Source organism: Neomonachus schauinslandi, chromosome 1, assembly GCF_002201575.2.
Source record: "Neomonachus schauinslandi chromosome 1, ASM220157v2, whole genome shotgun sequence".
NCBI classification, from domain to species: domain Eukaryota; kingdom Metazoa; phylum Chordata; class Mammalia; order Carnivora; family Phocidae; genus Neomonachus; species Neomonachus schauinslandi.
In genome coordinates, this window is record NC_058403.1 from 156,032,002 (window position 1) to 156,048,871 (window position 16,870).

The following is a 16,870-nucleotide window of genomic DNA, read 5'->3' on the forward strand; positions in this document are numbered from 1 at the left end:
ATCTGTATGCATCTGTATGTTATTAGATACATACACGTTTTATCTTCTGGTAAACCTTATCTGTCACCATTATCTCAGGCCCACCTTTACCCCAGAAGAGGAGAGGAGAGAAAAGAGATGAAAGGGGGAGGAAGAGTATGGGGGAGCCAATTACAGATAGGTTTACATCTAAGCCCAATCTCCTCCTTGCAAAGGGAAGATAACTAGCCTCCCCAATAGCCTGCAACCCAGAGAGTGGTTAAAATTCTTTGAGTGAATTACTTCCTTCCTCCTAAGAACATAGCCAAGTTTCCTTGCTGCTTCTTTTCGGGAAGCAGAGTATGTTTTTTGCTCACCCTCCCACTGCGGGTACAGCCCATTGGGGTCCCAGCTTTACACAAAGGCTTCCTATTTGGAACCTTACCTGGGCAGGCCTGGGCTTTCAGGTTTTCTGCATTATGCTGAGCGCAAGCAGAAACCACTTCCAGGCTTCCTGGTTTCATTTCATTTGGGGTCCTACAAACCCTTGGTTGTTTGCATGTATGTGATGCTCAGCAATATACTAACAAAGTTTTAAAAAATTATTTTATCTAGAATTTTAGTTGAACCCTTCAAAAGCATCATTCAGAGCCTCTCCAGATTGCTTCAGATCCTTGAAATCCTACTCATCCCTCATGGTTCAGTTTAAATACAGCTGCTTTCATTAAAACCCTGATCTATCAGCCACCCCCACCCCATATCCAATGGAAATTAATAGCGTCTTCCCGTTTTTCACCGGGCTGTCTCTACCTGGGTTATAGCAACTGCGACAACCAGGCTTACTTTGCAGAGTTATATTTGTATCTTTCTCTCCCCAATAAAAAGGCAACTCAATAACTGGATCCTCTGTCAGGCCCTCGGGTCCCCCTCCCCACTCCAGGCCTGTTCCACACTCTGCCTCCGGAGAGGGGAGCAAAAGGCTCAATCTACAGATGGTGTTCCCCAACTGCTGAATGGCCTCAAATTTTTTGTTTGAAACCTCTGGCTAGAAATTCTGACCACAGACCTATCCAACCCTACGACAGTGGGCCCACGGCCCACAGCCTGCTCAGGAGAGCACTGGCTGTCTTCCTCGCACTGGCTGCTCTGTGATGCGCACCCAAGAAAACAAAGGATTTTCCAAAAGGACCTTGGACAGGTCCCCACTTCAAGGGCCTCTTAGATGCTGACAGATGCAGATTCAAATAGAATATCCCATCACCTGTCCATTTACTGAACTTGACTGCAATTCATTTTAAAGAGACTGAATCATTTTAAAGAGTTTTAAGTTCGTTAGATTTTGCATCATACAGTATTGAAAACGTTTTAATATTATTCTTAAGATCAACGTAGAGAAGAAATTCGAGTGTGTCTCTGACATGAGACACTAATAAGAGAGGACTCCAAGGTTGTCGCCACTGGGAACCCGGAGAGGGTGAGGCAGGAGGCGGGAGTCTGACGGTGGGTATGCTGGATACGGCTGACTGAACTCTACACAGTGTGCGCAACCTCCTACTTGTGCACCCACACCCGCGGCCAGCTACGCGACGGCATTTCCAGGACATCGCGCACCAGTGACCACACGGAATTCCAGGCCCACATACTGCAGGCTCGCCACTTTACGGTCAGTTTCGACACGGAGAAAACACTTTCAGAGAAACAACAAAGCAAGGGGATAAAAACACCAGCAACCAGAAAAGTTAACTTGGATTAGCTGTGTGCTTGCAAGGTCCTTCAGAGGGAAGCTCGATTCTGACATGGAAGAGCATCAGCCTTAGCTCACCTCACAACGGGTTCCGAGCCAAGACGTCAAGGAGGCAGCCCAACTGCCTCTCCCAGCCAAGCCGAGCCTGCTAAGCACACGCCCACTGCCGTCCTGCCTCCTCGTCTTTCTCATCTCTGTGCTGGGAAGAGAAGTCCAGCACTGGGCCCTGTGCAAGAGAGCAGGTGCATGAGCACCGACTCACTTTCCCTGGGGGGCATTCTTATCTTCGAGAGAAATGGGAATAGGACAAGGAAAACCAAACAGCAGCGGGGCTAGCCTCAGCAGCCTTTCTGCGTGATGTCTAGTCCCGACGACTTTGTGATTTCCAAAGTTGTAAACACCTGTTCGAAAGGAAGAAAACCAAACACATTTATATCTAGCCATCAATATTTCAGTATTGCTTTAAGAAAACACGTTTTGAATATTACATCTAGGTTAACCTTTAAAATATACGAAGCAGTTACTAATACAAAATCTTTCTGACGATGTGCTTTAGAATAGTTTTTCAAACTACACCAACTGAAATCAGTAAAAACACAAACCTATCTCCGTACCTCACCACATGTGGGATGAATTCCAATGGTGTCATCAAGTAGCTGTTTTGTGAGCCCACATTTCATTGCTGCCGCAAACCCTTGGGTGATCTCACCGGCATTCGGTCCAAGAACATGGAATCCTATCACCCGATACTTGAATATGTAAACATAAGAAAGAGAAGCCCAGTAGGTTAATGATCTGAATAGAAGTCTATTTATTGCAAGTTCACAGTTAACATTTATGGCAGCTACTACAGAAAAAGAACTCTAATGTTGAAGTGAGCAGAGAACATTATCATGAAACTGAACTACTGTAAGAATCTGTTAAATGAGCCAGTAAATGCACATCCAGAGTTAATTTGCACTCAAATTTACTAGAACAAGCAATTTACCCACTGCATGAAGGAGTTCATTAGTATGATGTAAATTTCCAAATTATGCTGAGATAGTGCTAAACAACAACCTAACAAATCTGAATTGAAGTCCAATGCTGGAATAATTCTAGGGCATCAGGGTTTGGAAATGTAGTGGTTCCTGTCCCAGGAAACAAGTTGCCCGGCTCTTGACATAACTAAGCAGAGATCAAGGAGTGGCCAGAGCGGGGTTTCCACCCAGGCCTGCATGTAGGGAGGGACGGGGCGCAGGGCATGAGCAGACCCACCAAGACAGGAAGCAAGAGTCAAAGTATATTTCCAAGGTAACACTGCATTTTAGGCTGTCCAGTGTTTTTTCATCAGACTCTAGTCTTCATTTTGATGTTCAATAGTGAAAGTGCTCACCAGGTAAGAGAGAGAAGGCAGAAGGGCAGGAGAGACACCTCTGCCATCCACATTCTGGAGAAAGAACAAAGAGCACACGACCTCGGGCACATCTACTGGTGGGCACTCAGAGGAGAGCCCCTGGAGCGGCCTTTCTCAGGGGGCTGGCCATCAGAGGCCACGGGAGCTGTGCATGAAAAGTGGGAGTTCTCAGGAGCCCACAGAAGGCTCCTGAGCTGGAATCTCTGAGATGGGGCATTGTGCAGGAAAGTGGGGAAAGGGGGGCAGCCTGGAGAGACAAAGGACCTCTGATGAAAATCTCCCCTTACAAATGAAAATGAAGGCAGGTCCTGTGAGAGGGCAAACCTCATTCACCCTTTTCGCCAAATAGCCACAGGAAGGTAGGAAGTACCAGGGCGATACTCTAGAAGTAGCAGTTTGGACGGGGGTAAAAGGAGGAGCAAGCTCTACTGTGGAGGGCGGGCAAGTGTGCAAGGGCAGTGGAGGCTAAGTGGTGGGAGTGGCAAGGAACAGAGCAGATGTCCAAAGAGGGGTGGAGAGACCTTGAAATTCAGCCCCAGGCCCACCAGTCAACACCTCTGTCAAGAGATCAGAAATATCTTGGCTCTACCAGGGCAGGGGCTCTACCAATCTGAGCCCAATCCCGCTCACTCCGGGGGGCGGTGGTGCATGCAGACCATCTCCGTCTGCTCCCTTTGCAAAGACCACCTGCAGCTGGCATGACGGTAAGCTCACATCACTCATGTCCAGAGTCAGGACAAGGACCCCACAGCCGGCACCACCCCCGGGGAGCACAGCTGGGAACGTGTCACAGCCCTACGGTGTTTCTGGGGCGTTCTGACCAGTATCCCCTTCACTGCCCTGCACACCTGTGCAAGGGCCAAGGGACTAAGTTCTAAAGCTCTGGGTGCCTTCACCGCTCAGGCAATGGGGCACCTGCTAACTGGCCATGAGTCTGTGACACCTGTTTTCTGTTACACTGCGAATTCGATGGATTCAAAGATGACCATTATATTTGTAAACTTCAAACAAATATCAGTTGTCGCTGTTCACATTTACCTAATTTTATGTTTCATCTCCCAGGTTATAAATTCTTACAGAGGGAAGAACCAAGTCCTACTGCTTCCTACACTCAGTGTTCTTTACAAAACAAGTCATAAATAAGCTGTGCTTTCAACTACGACAATGAAGGTGCCTATTATCAATTTCATGCTCACCTCAAGAACAGGGAAGGCAGAGAGCCTCCACCCACTGGCTCTCCACCCCACTGATTCTTCTTTAATGAAAGCCTTCATTAGGAATCAGTTAATTAACTAGTTTTCACTTCATGCAAACATCTCTTTCTAAAGGCTTCTGACACACATTTGGTCAGTTTACAAAATGCACACACATTTTATTTTACTAGTTGATGACCAAAACTTTCACAGATCATCTGGTTCTAAACTGCCAAATTAGATAGCTCTGGGAAGAGACAACTTTCAACTTTTTTTTTTTTTTTTGAGACTATTAGTGAGCCTCCATTATAATCTGTCACGTGTGCAACCGCCACAAACACATGGACTTGGTAACAATTTGAAGGATTTCTGCCTCGCCCTGCCTCGCCCGGTCTTTAAAGAGATCATTCAAACCCAAATACTAGATTAAAAGTGACAGTTTAAAATAAACAGCTTTTTAGCATCCAATCATATTACGTACATTGTCGAATTTATGGCAAATTATCTTTGCATAACAAGTATTGTTGTCTCTGCCGGCCACTGTCCATTCAAGAGGCCAGAACAAAGTATGGTACACCTGCAAGACAAGGGAGAAATAGGCCAAGGTTAATGTCTATGAAAACCACTCCCTGATACGCTCTTTAATTATATAAAGAGATCATCTCTAGAACAGCTTTCATAAATTTAAAGTTTCACAATCCCGACTTATGTGTCTGATGGGAGCATCTGGGCCACCATTCCTAAAATACCAGCTACACAAGTGTGTGGACCATTTTTTTTTTCTGTCAGTCCAAAAAAATCTCCCAATTAATTAAATTCCATTTTCAAACATTTCTAGGGTACTACTGTCCAGGGCAATGCAGTAGGCCCTGTGGCACCTGAGAAGGTAAATACAGATTCTGCTTCAGTGAATTTACAAGCTGCCTACAAGGTTCACAGTCACACCACATCTAGGAAAAGCAGAAGAAATAAAATAGTCCCAGCCATTCATGGACATTAAGAACACTACCTCTGGGCGCCTGGGTGGCTCAGTCGGTTAAGCAGCTGCCTTCGGCTCAGGTCATGATCCCAGGGTCCTGGGATCGAGCCCTACATCGGGCTCCCTGCTCAGCGGGAAGCCTGCTTCTCCCTCTGCCTCTGCCTGCCTCTCTGCCTACTTGTGCTCTCTATCTGTCAAATAAATAAATAAAAAATCTTAACAAAAAAAAAGAACACCACCTCTGCTACCTGAGAGCGCTCCCTCTGTGCTCTGAGTGCACCTGTAAGGCTCCTCAATCTGGCCTGGTCAGCTGGGAACCGGGACAAAGTGCAACACGTCCTCTACTTGTGGGGCTACATGGCCCCAGCCTGTTTCTCCTAATCGCTCCATACAGAAGGCGATGGATTAATGTCTGCTGCCAGGATAAGAAATGAATTCCGAACTAAAATCCACAGTGGAAGGATATAAATACTGATTCTGTGTTCTTTAATAGGATTATGTATTTTATATTTTGAATTATGTCTTTATTGTTTTTATAAAAACAATACAAGGTTATCATAAGAATAATGCAGTGCAGAAAGTCACAAAGAAAGTAAAAAAAGAAAACAAAAAACCACCATCCAGAAATAAATACTTTGAATGTTAGGGAAGTATCAATTGTTGGTGCATAGCTAATAAAAATGAAATTTTTATTTAAAAGATATCATAGAGCACAGTGACTTGTAATAAAAACCATTACATCTAACTTGTATTTAACAGAAGAGAAACAAACTCTTCCACACATTTTAATACAAACTTTTCAATCTCTGTGGCTATTATCATGTTATCATGTTACAGATAAATGTTTCTTTATCTCAAGTGATAGTATTTCCTAAAATACAGGTTAAGAAAAGAGATGGTGAAAGCTCTGGGGTTTCAAACAAGATGTTCCCAATAGCAAGTTTGTCCTTGGTTTGTCCCGTGCTACTCTGCTCACGTGTCCCACTTCCCTTTCCTTCTTTCTCCAGTTTGTGCTCTGTGTGTGGGTTCCTTTTAGTACTCTGAAGATTTTATTTTATTTAAATCTTTGGTCCTTTTGGTTCAAAGTGGATGTGAAGTGTGGATCTAACTTTACTTGTTTCTTGAATGGCCATCCACTTACTCCAACACCCTTAAATGAATGTCTCTTCCCACTGATTTAAAATAAAATACCACCTTTATCATGAATTGTTCTAAGCATTTGAATCCATTTCCAGGTTTCATATTCTGTTCCATGCGTCTTTCCATCCACCTGTACGCCACTATGGCACGATTTTAATTACTATAGCTACATGATAAACTTTAATATCTAGTAGGGCTCATCTCCCCATTGTTCTCCTTATTCAAATCTGTTATTGCCTGTCTCTTTTTTAATTTATCAAATTATGCATAATTATTAGATGTAAGTTTCGAAACTCTATGATGAAAACAACATCTGCCTCCCCATGCCCATTTCGATCAATCGGAGGTAACTGCTTCACTTTTTTTTTTTTTTAAGAGTATGTTTTCCTACTGCTGGATCAGCAGATCAGTGCTGCAGTAGTATTTGCCTGGTTTAGAAATGATTTTATTTTGTTGGTCTCATTTTATTCTTCAATCCTTTACCATTTGAAGCCTGTCTTAACCAAAATGCAGATTTCAGACATTAAGGTATTTCCACTTTTTCTCCTCTTCTGTCAGCTTAATAATACCACAGTGAGCACTCTTTTCCTTCTAGAACTACATACTTTGTAAATGAGTTGTGGGCAAGAGAAAATGCCCATGGGTTGGCCAAAGTCAGCACCTCTGGATCAATGGTTCACAACCTTGTCTGCTCATTAGAATCCTAGGGTGGAGCGGCATACGCCCAAACCTGCTAAATTAGCATCTCTGGGTTGCTTTCACCTCTTTTATTTTATTTACCTCCATGTTTCTAAATAACATGCTTATGTTGCTACTTCTTGAGTTTTCCATTTTAGGCTTTATTGACTTGCCTCTACTGGAGAGGAGGATTTAACTCCCTTTCTTTCCCAGACCTTACCACTCACTGGACACCCTTCCTGCCCCACCCACCACCCCCCATCCTCCCAATTATAGTTTTATTCAGCTTGATCAATTATCAGTGTTTCCTTTACTAAGTCGAAGCTATTCACAGACCACTGGATATTCACACACAAAGGAATGAAGTTGGATCCCTACCTCACATCTATTCAAAAATTAACTCAAAATGGATCAAAGATCTAGGTGTAAAAGCTAAAAACTTTTATAAAACTATTAGAAGGAAACACAAGCATAAATCTTCATGACTTTGAACTGGGCAATAGTTTATTCAATGTGATGTCAAAAACACAACAGAAAAAAAGATAAAGTGGATTTCATCAAAATGAAAGACTTTTGAGCTTCAAAGGAAACCATCAAAAGAGTCAAAAGACAACCTGCCAAATGGGTGAGAATTTTTATAAATCATCTCTCTGATAAAAGACTTGGATGAAGAACTCTTAGAACTCATAAAAAGACAACCCAATTTTTAAAAGGGCGAAGGATCTAAATAGACATTTGTACAAAAAAAGATGTACACCTAGCCAATAAGGCCATGAAAATACTCCTAATATCATTATTCATCAGGGAAACGCAAATGGAAAACCGAAGAGACACCACTATATTGGTGTATCAGTTTCCCAACACTGCACTAACAAATTACCCCAAATGTGGTGACATGAAACAAAATGAATTTATATTCTTACAGTTCCAAAGGCCAGAAATCTGAAATCAAGGTGTCCGCACAGCCAGGCTCCTTCCAAAGGCTCTAAAAGGAGAATTCCTTGCCTCTGTTAGCTTCTGGTATCTCCAGGTACTCCTTGACTTTGGCTGCATAACTCCAATCTCTGCTTTTGTTTTCACATGGCCTTCTCCTCTTGTCTTATAAGGACACTTGTCCTTGGGTATAGGGCCAGAAAATCCAGGATGATCTCATCTCAAGATTCTTAACTTAATTCCACCTGCAAAGGCCCTTTTTCCAAACAAGGTCACATTCACAGCTTCCAGGGATTAGGCTGTGGACATATCTTTTGGGGAGTCACCATTCAACCCACTACAGATAGCCATAATCAAAAAGACAGACAATAACAAGTGTTGGCAAAGAGGTGGAGAAACTGGAACTCTCATACACTGTTGCTGAGAATGTAAAATGGTGCAGCTACCTTGGAAAATCTACTCTTAGGGATAGACAAGAAAATGGATTGCATTATGTCCACACAAGAACTTGTACAGGAATGCTAGAGCGGCTTTACTCATGATGGCCCAAAAAGTGGAAACAATCCACATGTCTGTCAACTGATGAATGGATAAATAAAACATGGTATTATCCATATAATGGATTATTATTCAGCAGTAAAAAGAAATGAAGGACTGGCATGTGCCATAACAAGGATGAATCTTGAAAACTAGCTTACACTAGGAGAAAGAAGCTGGTCACAAAGGACCACATACTAAATGATGCCACCTACAGGAAATGCCCACAACAGGCAGATCTACAGAGACTGGAAGTAGATTAGTGGTTGCCAGGAGCCAAGGGTGAGGGGATAGAGGAACACAGGGAGGGACTGCTAACAGGTGCCAGGTTTCTTTCTGGGACAATAAAAATGTTCTAAAAGTGACTGGTACTGGACATACAACTCCGTGAAGATACTAAAATCCACTAAATTGCACACTGTAAGTGGTTAACTATATTGTATATGTCTTCTATCTCGGTAAAGCTATTTTTTTAAATTAAGCTATTCACATCTGAGTCACATAGTAGACTATAGTTATTTTACTCTCATGAACTTTTAATTTTCTATGGAATTAAAGAGTATCTTGTTTTGCATTAGACTTAATTCTCCCTCTACCAACCCTGATTTATCCCAAATCTTAACAATACTGTATTCTAATCTATGAACAGGCAATGTCTTTCCAATTAATTAGCTCTTCCTTTATTTCTTTTAACAGTGTTTCAAAGTTTTCAGTGCACATGTCTTTTGCCATCTTGGTTAAATTTATTCCTAAGTATTCTTCTTAATGCTATTGTAATTGTTTTTAAATTTCGTTTTTGGAGAGCTCACTTGTAAGTACATAGAAATACAACTGATTTTTGTGTGTTTTCATGCCCTGCAACTTTGCTAAATTCATTTAGTTCTATTATGGGCTGAATTATGTCACAGCCTCAAAATAAATTTGTACTTTGAAATCCTAACCCCTAATACTCCAGAATGTAACCATATTTGGATAGGGTCTTTAAAGAGGTAATTAAAGTGAGGTCATTAGGGTGGCTCTAATCCAATATGACTGTGTCCTTACAAGAAAAGGAAATTAGGACACAGACACACAGAGGAAAGATGATGTGAACACACAGGGAAAAGACAGCCATCTACAAACCAAGGAGGAGGGCCTGGAATATCCTTCCATCATGGCCCACAGAAAGAACCAACTCTGCTGACACCTTGGGCTCAGATTTCTAGCCTCCAGAACTAAGAAGATAAAAATCTGTCTTTCACATGAATAGACACTTTTCCAAAGAAGACATCCAGGTGGCTAACAGACATGTGAAAAGATGCTCAACATCACTGGGAGTCACGGAAATGCAAATCAAAACCACAATGAGATACCACCTCACACCAGTCAGAATGGCTAAAATTAACAACTCAGGAAACAATAGATGTTAGTGAGGATGAGGAGAAAGGGAAACCCTTTTGCACTGTTGGTGGGAATGCAAACTGGTGCAGCTGCTCTGGAAAACAGTATGGAGGTTCCTCAAAAAGTTAAAAATAGAGCTCCCCTATGGCCCAGCAATTGCATTACTAGGTATTTATCCAAAGGACAGAAAAACATTGATTTGAAGGGGCACCTGCACCCCAATGTTTATAGCAGCAATGTCCACGATAGCCAAACTATGAAAAGAACCCAGATGTCCATCGACAGATGAATGGATAAAGAAGATGTGGTACGCAAAAAGAGACACATAGATCAATGGAACAGAATAGAGAACCCAAAAATGGACCCTCAACTCTACGGTCAACTAATCTTCGACAAAGCAGTAAAGAATATCCAGTGGAAAAAAGACAGTCTCTTCAACAAATGGTGCTGGGAAAATTGGACAGCCACATGCAGAATAATGGAACTTACACCATACGCAAAGATAAACTTCTTTCTTACACCATACGCAAAGATAAACTCAAAGTTTAGGATGAAAGACCTAAATGTGAGACAGGAATCCATCAAAATCCTAGAGGAGAACACAGGCACAACCTCTTTGACCTCGGCCACAGCAACTTTCATTTGTGATTTTAGCCATTTGAGTCTGCTTTTTTCCTAGTCAATCTAGCTAAAAGTTTATTTCTGTTGGCCTTTTTCCAAGTTTTCCTTTTGTTACTGATTTCTAGTTTCATTCCACTGTGATCAGAAAAGATACTTCGTATGATTTCAATCTTAAAATTTACTAAGACTCGTCTGGTGCTCTAACATATGGCTTATCCTGGAGAATGTTCCATTTGCACTTGAGAAGAATGTGTAGTCTGCTGTTGCTGGGTGGGGTGTCCTAATGTATGTTAGATCTAATTGGTTTACAGGTGCTCAAGTACCCCACTTCCGTATCCTGTCTGGTTGTTTTAGCCATTATTGAAGGAAGGGTAATTTTAAAGTCTCCAACTATTACTGCAGAAGTATCTATTTATCTTTCTGTCAGTTTTACCTCATATATTTTTGGGCTGTGTATGTTTACAACTGTTACATATTTTTGCTATATTGAATTTTTAAATCAACATATAATATCTTTCTTTCTCTGTTGTAACTTTTTAAATTAAATTCTATTTTGTCTGAAAATAATAATAAAGCTCTCCTTTTATTATTATTTGCATAGAATATCTTTTTCTATCCTTTGGCTTTCAATCTGTGTCTTTATATCTACAGTGAGTCTCTTCAAACAACATATAGATAGATCCTATTTTTTAAGTGAAATCTGACAAACTGTCTTTTGATGGCAGACCTTAATCCATTTACTTGTAATGGGATTACTGATAAATGAGAACTTACTTTTGCATTTATCTATTTGTTTGCTGTAGGTCTTATATGTTTCTCACTCCTTAATTCCCCTATTCCCGCCTTTTTTGTATTTAATTTATGTTTTCTAGTGCACCATTCTGAGTGCCTTATTCTTCTTTTTTGTATATTTAAGAAATTATCATAGTGGTTACCTTGGGAATTACAATTAACACCTTACATTTATAATAACCTTGTTGGAATAATACCAACTTAAGGTTTCAATAGCACGCAAACACTGTGCTTCTATATATATCTCTATCCCCTCCTTTTATATTCTTGTTGTCACAGGTCACATTTTATACCATACAAGCTCATTAACTTGGATTTATAATTATGTTTAATACAGTTCCCTTTTAAATCAGATAGCCAAAAGAGAGAAGTTACAAACCAAACCAAAAGTGCAGTAACACAGGTTATTATGTGTACCTAAGAAGTTATCCTTACTAGTGTTGACTTTTCCTATAGCTTCCAGTTACTATCTGGTATCTTTTCATTTCTGTCTGAAGGAGTCTTTTCAGAATTTCTTTGGGGCAGGTCTACTAGTAATGAATTCACTGAACTTTTGTTTTTCTGGGAATGTCTTATTACCCTTCGTTTCTGAAGGACAGCGTTGCCAGATACAGAATTCTTGGATGATAGCTTTCTTTCTGGACTTTAACTACATCACCCCACTGTCTTCTGGCCTCCATTGCCAGCCATTTACCTTTTTAAAGATCTTCTCATATGAGTTGCTTCCTTCTTGCTGCTTTTAAAACTAGCTCTTTTTCTTAGGGTTTGAACGATTTGACAGTAATGCATGTCAGTGTGGATCTCTGAGTTTACCCTACTTGGTTGTCCTTCAGATGCTTGGATGTGTAGGTTTACGTATTTCAAGTTTTGCCCATTACTTCCTCAAACATTTTTTCTGCCCTCCCTTCTCCTTCTGGGACTTTTTTTCTTTTTTAAAGATTGATTTATTTCAGACTGAGAGAGTAAGTGAGCAGGGGGAGAGGCAGAGGAAAAGAATCTTTCAAGCAGACTCCCCATTGAGCATGGAGCTCAACACTGGGCTCGATCCCACGACCCATGAGATCATGACCTGAGCCAGAAACAAGAGTCGGATGCTCAACCGACTGAGCCACCCAGGCACCTCCTTCCAGGACTCTTTTAATGCATATGTTGGTGTGCTTCAAAGTATCCCACTCGTCTTGGGCTTTCTTCATTTTTCTCCATTCTTTTTTCTTTCTACTGTGTAGAATGAATAATTTCAATTGTCTTATTTTCAAGTTCACTGATGCTTTCTTCTGCATACTCATATATGCTGATGAACTTCTAGTGAATATTTCAATTCAGTTATTGTACTTTTCAGCTCCAGGATTTCTTTTTTTTTAAATTTTTTTATTTTTATGTTAATCACCGTACATCATTAGTTTTTGATGTAGTGTTCCATGATTCATTGTTTGTGTATAACACCCGGTGCTCCATGCAGAACGTGCCCTCTTTAATACCCATCACCAGACTAACCCATCCTCCCACCCCCCTCCCCTCTAGAACCCTCAGTTTGTTTTTCAGAGTCTATCGTCTCTCATGGTTCCAAAGAAGACAGCTCCAGGATTTCTGTTTGGTTCCTTTTCATAATTTCTATCACTTTAATGATATTTTGTTCAGACATTGTTTTCCTGACTTCCTTTGTTATTTGTCCACAGTTTCCTTTAGCTCACTGAATATATTTAACATTGATTTAATAGCTGATTTGATGTCTTTGACTAATAATTCCAAACTCTGGGCTTCTTCTGGAATGGTTTCTGTCAAATTATTTTTTCCTGTAAATAAGTCATACTTTCCTGTTTCTTTGTATGTTGTTATGAGTTGAATTGTGTCCTCTTAAAATTCGTATGTTGAAGTCCTAGCCCACAGTATCTTAATATGTGATCTTATTTAGAAATAGGGTCATTGTCAGAACAACGAACAATTCCATCTTTCTGAGAAACTTTTCTTTATATCCGTTTATAACCATTAATACTGAGACAAAAGAATTGATTAAAACAAAATAATTCAATTACTACTCCATTTTCAAAGCACTGATTGTAAAATAAAGCTAAGAATTTATTTAAAAAAAAGAAATAGGGTCATTGAATGTGTAATTAGTTAAGATGAGGTCATTCTAGAGTAAGGTGGTTCTCGTAATCTAATGTGAGTGTTGTCCTTATAAAAAGAGAAAATTTTGGATACTCTGATACACACACTAACGGGGAATCCCAAGTGAATATAAGGTAAGATCCACAAGCCAAGTAATGACAAAGATTGCCAGCAAAACATCAAAAACTAGGAGAAAGGGATGGAATAGATCCTCCTTCACAGAAATCAAATGGAAACAACCCTGTCAACTACCTTGATGTTGGACTTCTAGCCCCTAGAACTGTGAGACAATAGAATCATGTGGTTTAAGCCCCCAATTTGTGGTACTTTGTTATGGCAGACCTAGCAAACTAATATATATATATACTCTGTTTGTTTGTTTCCTCGAGCCTGGACATTCCGAGTATTATAATATGGCAACCCTGGAAATTACATATTTCCACACCTCAGAGATGGCTGGTTTTTTGTTTGTTGAGAGCTAGAGTCATCCATGCATGACTTTTCCAAACTATTTTTGCATACTGGGTGTTCATTGTTGTGGTTTCTGGTCCATTGTCCCTGAGGTCAGCCAGGGACCTGACAAAGATGTCCTTAAATGTCTGACTCCCAAAATGGGGGGGAGAAGGGAGTGCTCTCTCTTGAAGTCCCACCACAGCAGGGAAGCCACTTCAGTTTGTGGAGGTTGGTGCCAACCCCTCAGCCATCAGAAGCAGGGATGGGCAGTCAAAACATTGCCCTGATTTCTGGGGGACAAAGTTCTTAGTGCCCACTCTGGCACCAGCAAGCTGCACCAGGAGTAGAGGCTACCAACCGTGCAACTACAGTGCTGGGTTTGTGGGACACTGGCCTTTATTGAAACACAAAAATCCACCACAGGCTCCCAGCCTCCTCCTCAAGCTCTCCTCTGGATACTGGAAGTACTCAACTAGATTCCAGAGTTCCAGAAGAACTGCTTCAAACACTTCCTGCCAGTTCAGTTGTGGTCTCAGTGAAGGGATAGATTCCTAGAGCTTCCTATTTCACCATTTTCCACAATAGCACTCCTATTCAACCATCTTTACTGTGGAGTAGCATTCCTTGGTGTGGATGCACCACCTTTTGTATAGACATTCAGCTACCGTAGGACATTTTGGTTTTTTTCCGATTTGTAACTATTACGAATAAAGCTGCTATAAACAATCATGTACACATGGAGATGAATAGAAGTCTTCATTTCTCTGGGATAAATGCCCATCCAATGGGTTTTTAATTTCTGCTATCATATTTTGCATTTCCACAGCTATCTGTTGGTTCTCTAAATGTTACTTCTGAAGGTATGTCCTAGTCTCTGTTCATGAGTATAATACATTATTTCTGTGCATATGTACAGTTTGTTTCTTTCAAGTCTGATAACCTTTGCTCATATTAAATATTGGGGATTAAAAAGATGTTTGATTTTGGGGGTGATGAAACTGTTCTTTATCTTGATTCTAATGGTGGTTTCACAACTGTTTGTCTGAACTCATAAAACTGTACACACACACAAAATCTTCATCTTGCTGTAAGTAAATTATGCCTCAAAGTGGTTTTTTTTTCCCAAAGTTTGAAAGTTGTGAGCTCATTTTTGTAGCTTATTGAATTTGAATTTCACTGTCCAATCATCCAACTGGGAAGTTTATTTGGGGACCTTATTCAGTATCTTTAGGTGTTTCTCTATGGACTTGTCAGAGTCCCCTGAGAAATAAGACTCTACCAACCTCTGGTCAGAGAAGGGTAAAGGGCTGGTTGCCAGAGTTCTGGAAGCTCAGTGGAAGAAGAGTAAGATTCAGTATGAATCTGCTCACTTCAGTATTCTGCTGGATCCTGCCTTCACTTGATCCCAGTGCTCCCTAATTAAGAGGTTTTTAGTTTTAACCATCTCCAGAAAATAACCTTCTTACAGATATTTGCCAGTGTGTGGAAAGTGCTCTGTAGGGTGTCCGCAGGTGACAGTCTCACTGTTTCTTAAATGGATTTTTGGTTTGCTTGATGTCAGCTGGCCCCTACATCCCCTCCAGATGTACATGGTGTCACTAAATTTTGAGCCTTCGATGACTCTGATGTAAAGCCAGGTTGGTTTCTTGACTTTTCCCTTACCAGCTTATCATCTTTTTTTGATGTTAGGTTATTTATCACTCATCTGTTGTTTTTTTTTTCCCCAAAATGTCTTTGCTATTTTGTCTCCTTTACTATCCCCCCATCCTTCAGAGATTATTTTAAAGGCAGATCCCTTTCCCTCAGAAGTTTATTGACATCACTCTATTGTCTTTGACACTGAATGTTGTTATGGAAAAGCCTGGGGCCAGACTGGTTCATTGCCCTTGTGAATACCTAGCTTAACTAGAACATGTTTGTGTCGATCATGTTACATTGGGTTTCTTCTAGAAAAGGGTATGTTACTTCAATCTTCAGATTCAGTTCTTCTTTAATATTAGGATGCTTTCTTCTACCATATTTCAGAATACCACTTCTGTACCACTTGTTAGACTTTCCACGGCGGGGTATGAATTATATTTATGTTGGATCATCCTCGTCTACCCATATCTATCATCATCATCATCTTCTTTTTTTTTTTTTTAGAGACAGAGAGAGAAGGGGTGGAGCAGAGGGAGAGGAAGAGAGAGAGAATCTTAAGTAGGCTCCACGCTGGGTGTGGATCATAAGCTGAGCCTGAGATCATGACCTGAGCTGAAATCAAGAGTCAGACGCTTACCGACTGGGCCGCCCAGGCACCCCTATCAACTTTATCTCAACCTTTCCTAGGTCATTAACTTTATTCTCAGTCATCTGCTTCTTTTGATTCCAATGTATTTGGTAGTTCAGTGATAGAGTGCTTTTGATTCTCAAATGTGATCGTAACAATCAATGCAGGTGTTACTCCCCTAATCCCTCCTTCCAAGTAACATGTATTCACTAGGAAGAGAGCCTGGGATTTTTTCCCCAAACGAAATCCCGATGTCTCTTTCTTTCTCGTCTCTGTCTCTTCTCCTAAGGGAGTATCAGGTATGGAATCACGGCACTGGGGGAAGAACAATGGTTTCTTTTTATTGGTCTCCTTTGGGTAACATCTCCCCTAGTGTTGGCAGGGGTGTTTTCCCTGAGCTTTTCCATATCATTGTAATAAGCAAAGGAAACTAGAAGCCCACAGATTGTGCCATAGGAAAGAACATGGTGAGTTTTCTAGAACAAAGTGAGGAGTTCAGGTTGTATTCTTTGAGCACTGGGAAATCACTAAAAAGCTTTATGCTGGGAAATGGCATGACTGATTTGTGTTTTTAAAAGCTCTTCTGGCTGATGTGTGATAACCAGACTGGAGTGGGCCATGAGTGAACACAGGAAGACCAGGAGGAAGGCTACAGGCAAGAGCTGATGGTGGACTGGCATGGGACAGG

General features: G+C 40.9%; 1 protein-coding gene across 2 annotated transcripts in view; it reads right to left on the reverse strand.

The window, feature by feature from the left end:
* Positions 1–1,585: 1,585 nt before the first annotated feature.
* The window catches only part of TXNRD3 (thioredoxin reductase 3), a 61,139-nt gene continuing 45,854 nt past the window's right edge, over positions 1,586–16,870 (reverse strand). For both annotated transcript variants that reach the window (XM_021695011.1, XM_021695010.1), the window contains exons 14-16: positions 4,773–4,868; positions 2,317–2,451; positions 1,586–2,103 (exon numbers count right to left, since the gene is read on the reverse strand). In XM_021695011.1, the coding sequence (XP_021550686.1) occupies positions 2,041–2,103; positions 2,317–2,451; positions 4,773–4,868 (294 nt within the window). In that variant the 3' untranslated portion in view covers positions 1,586–2,040. The remainder of the gene's footprint in view (positions 2,104–2,316; positions 2,452–4,772; positions 4,869–16,870) is intronic.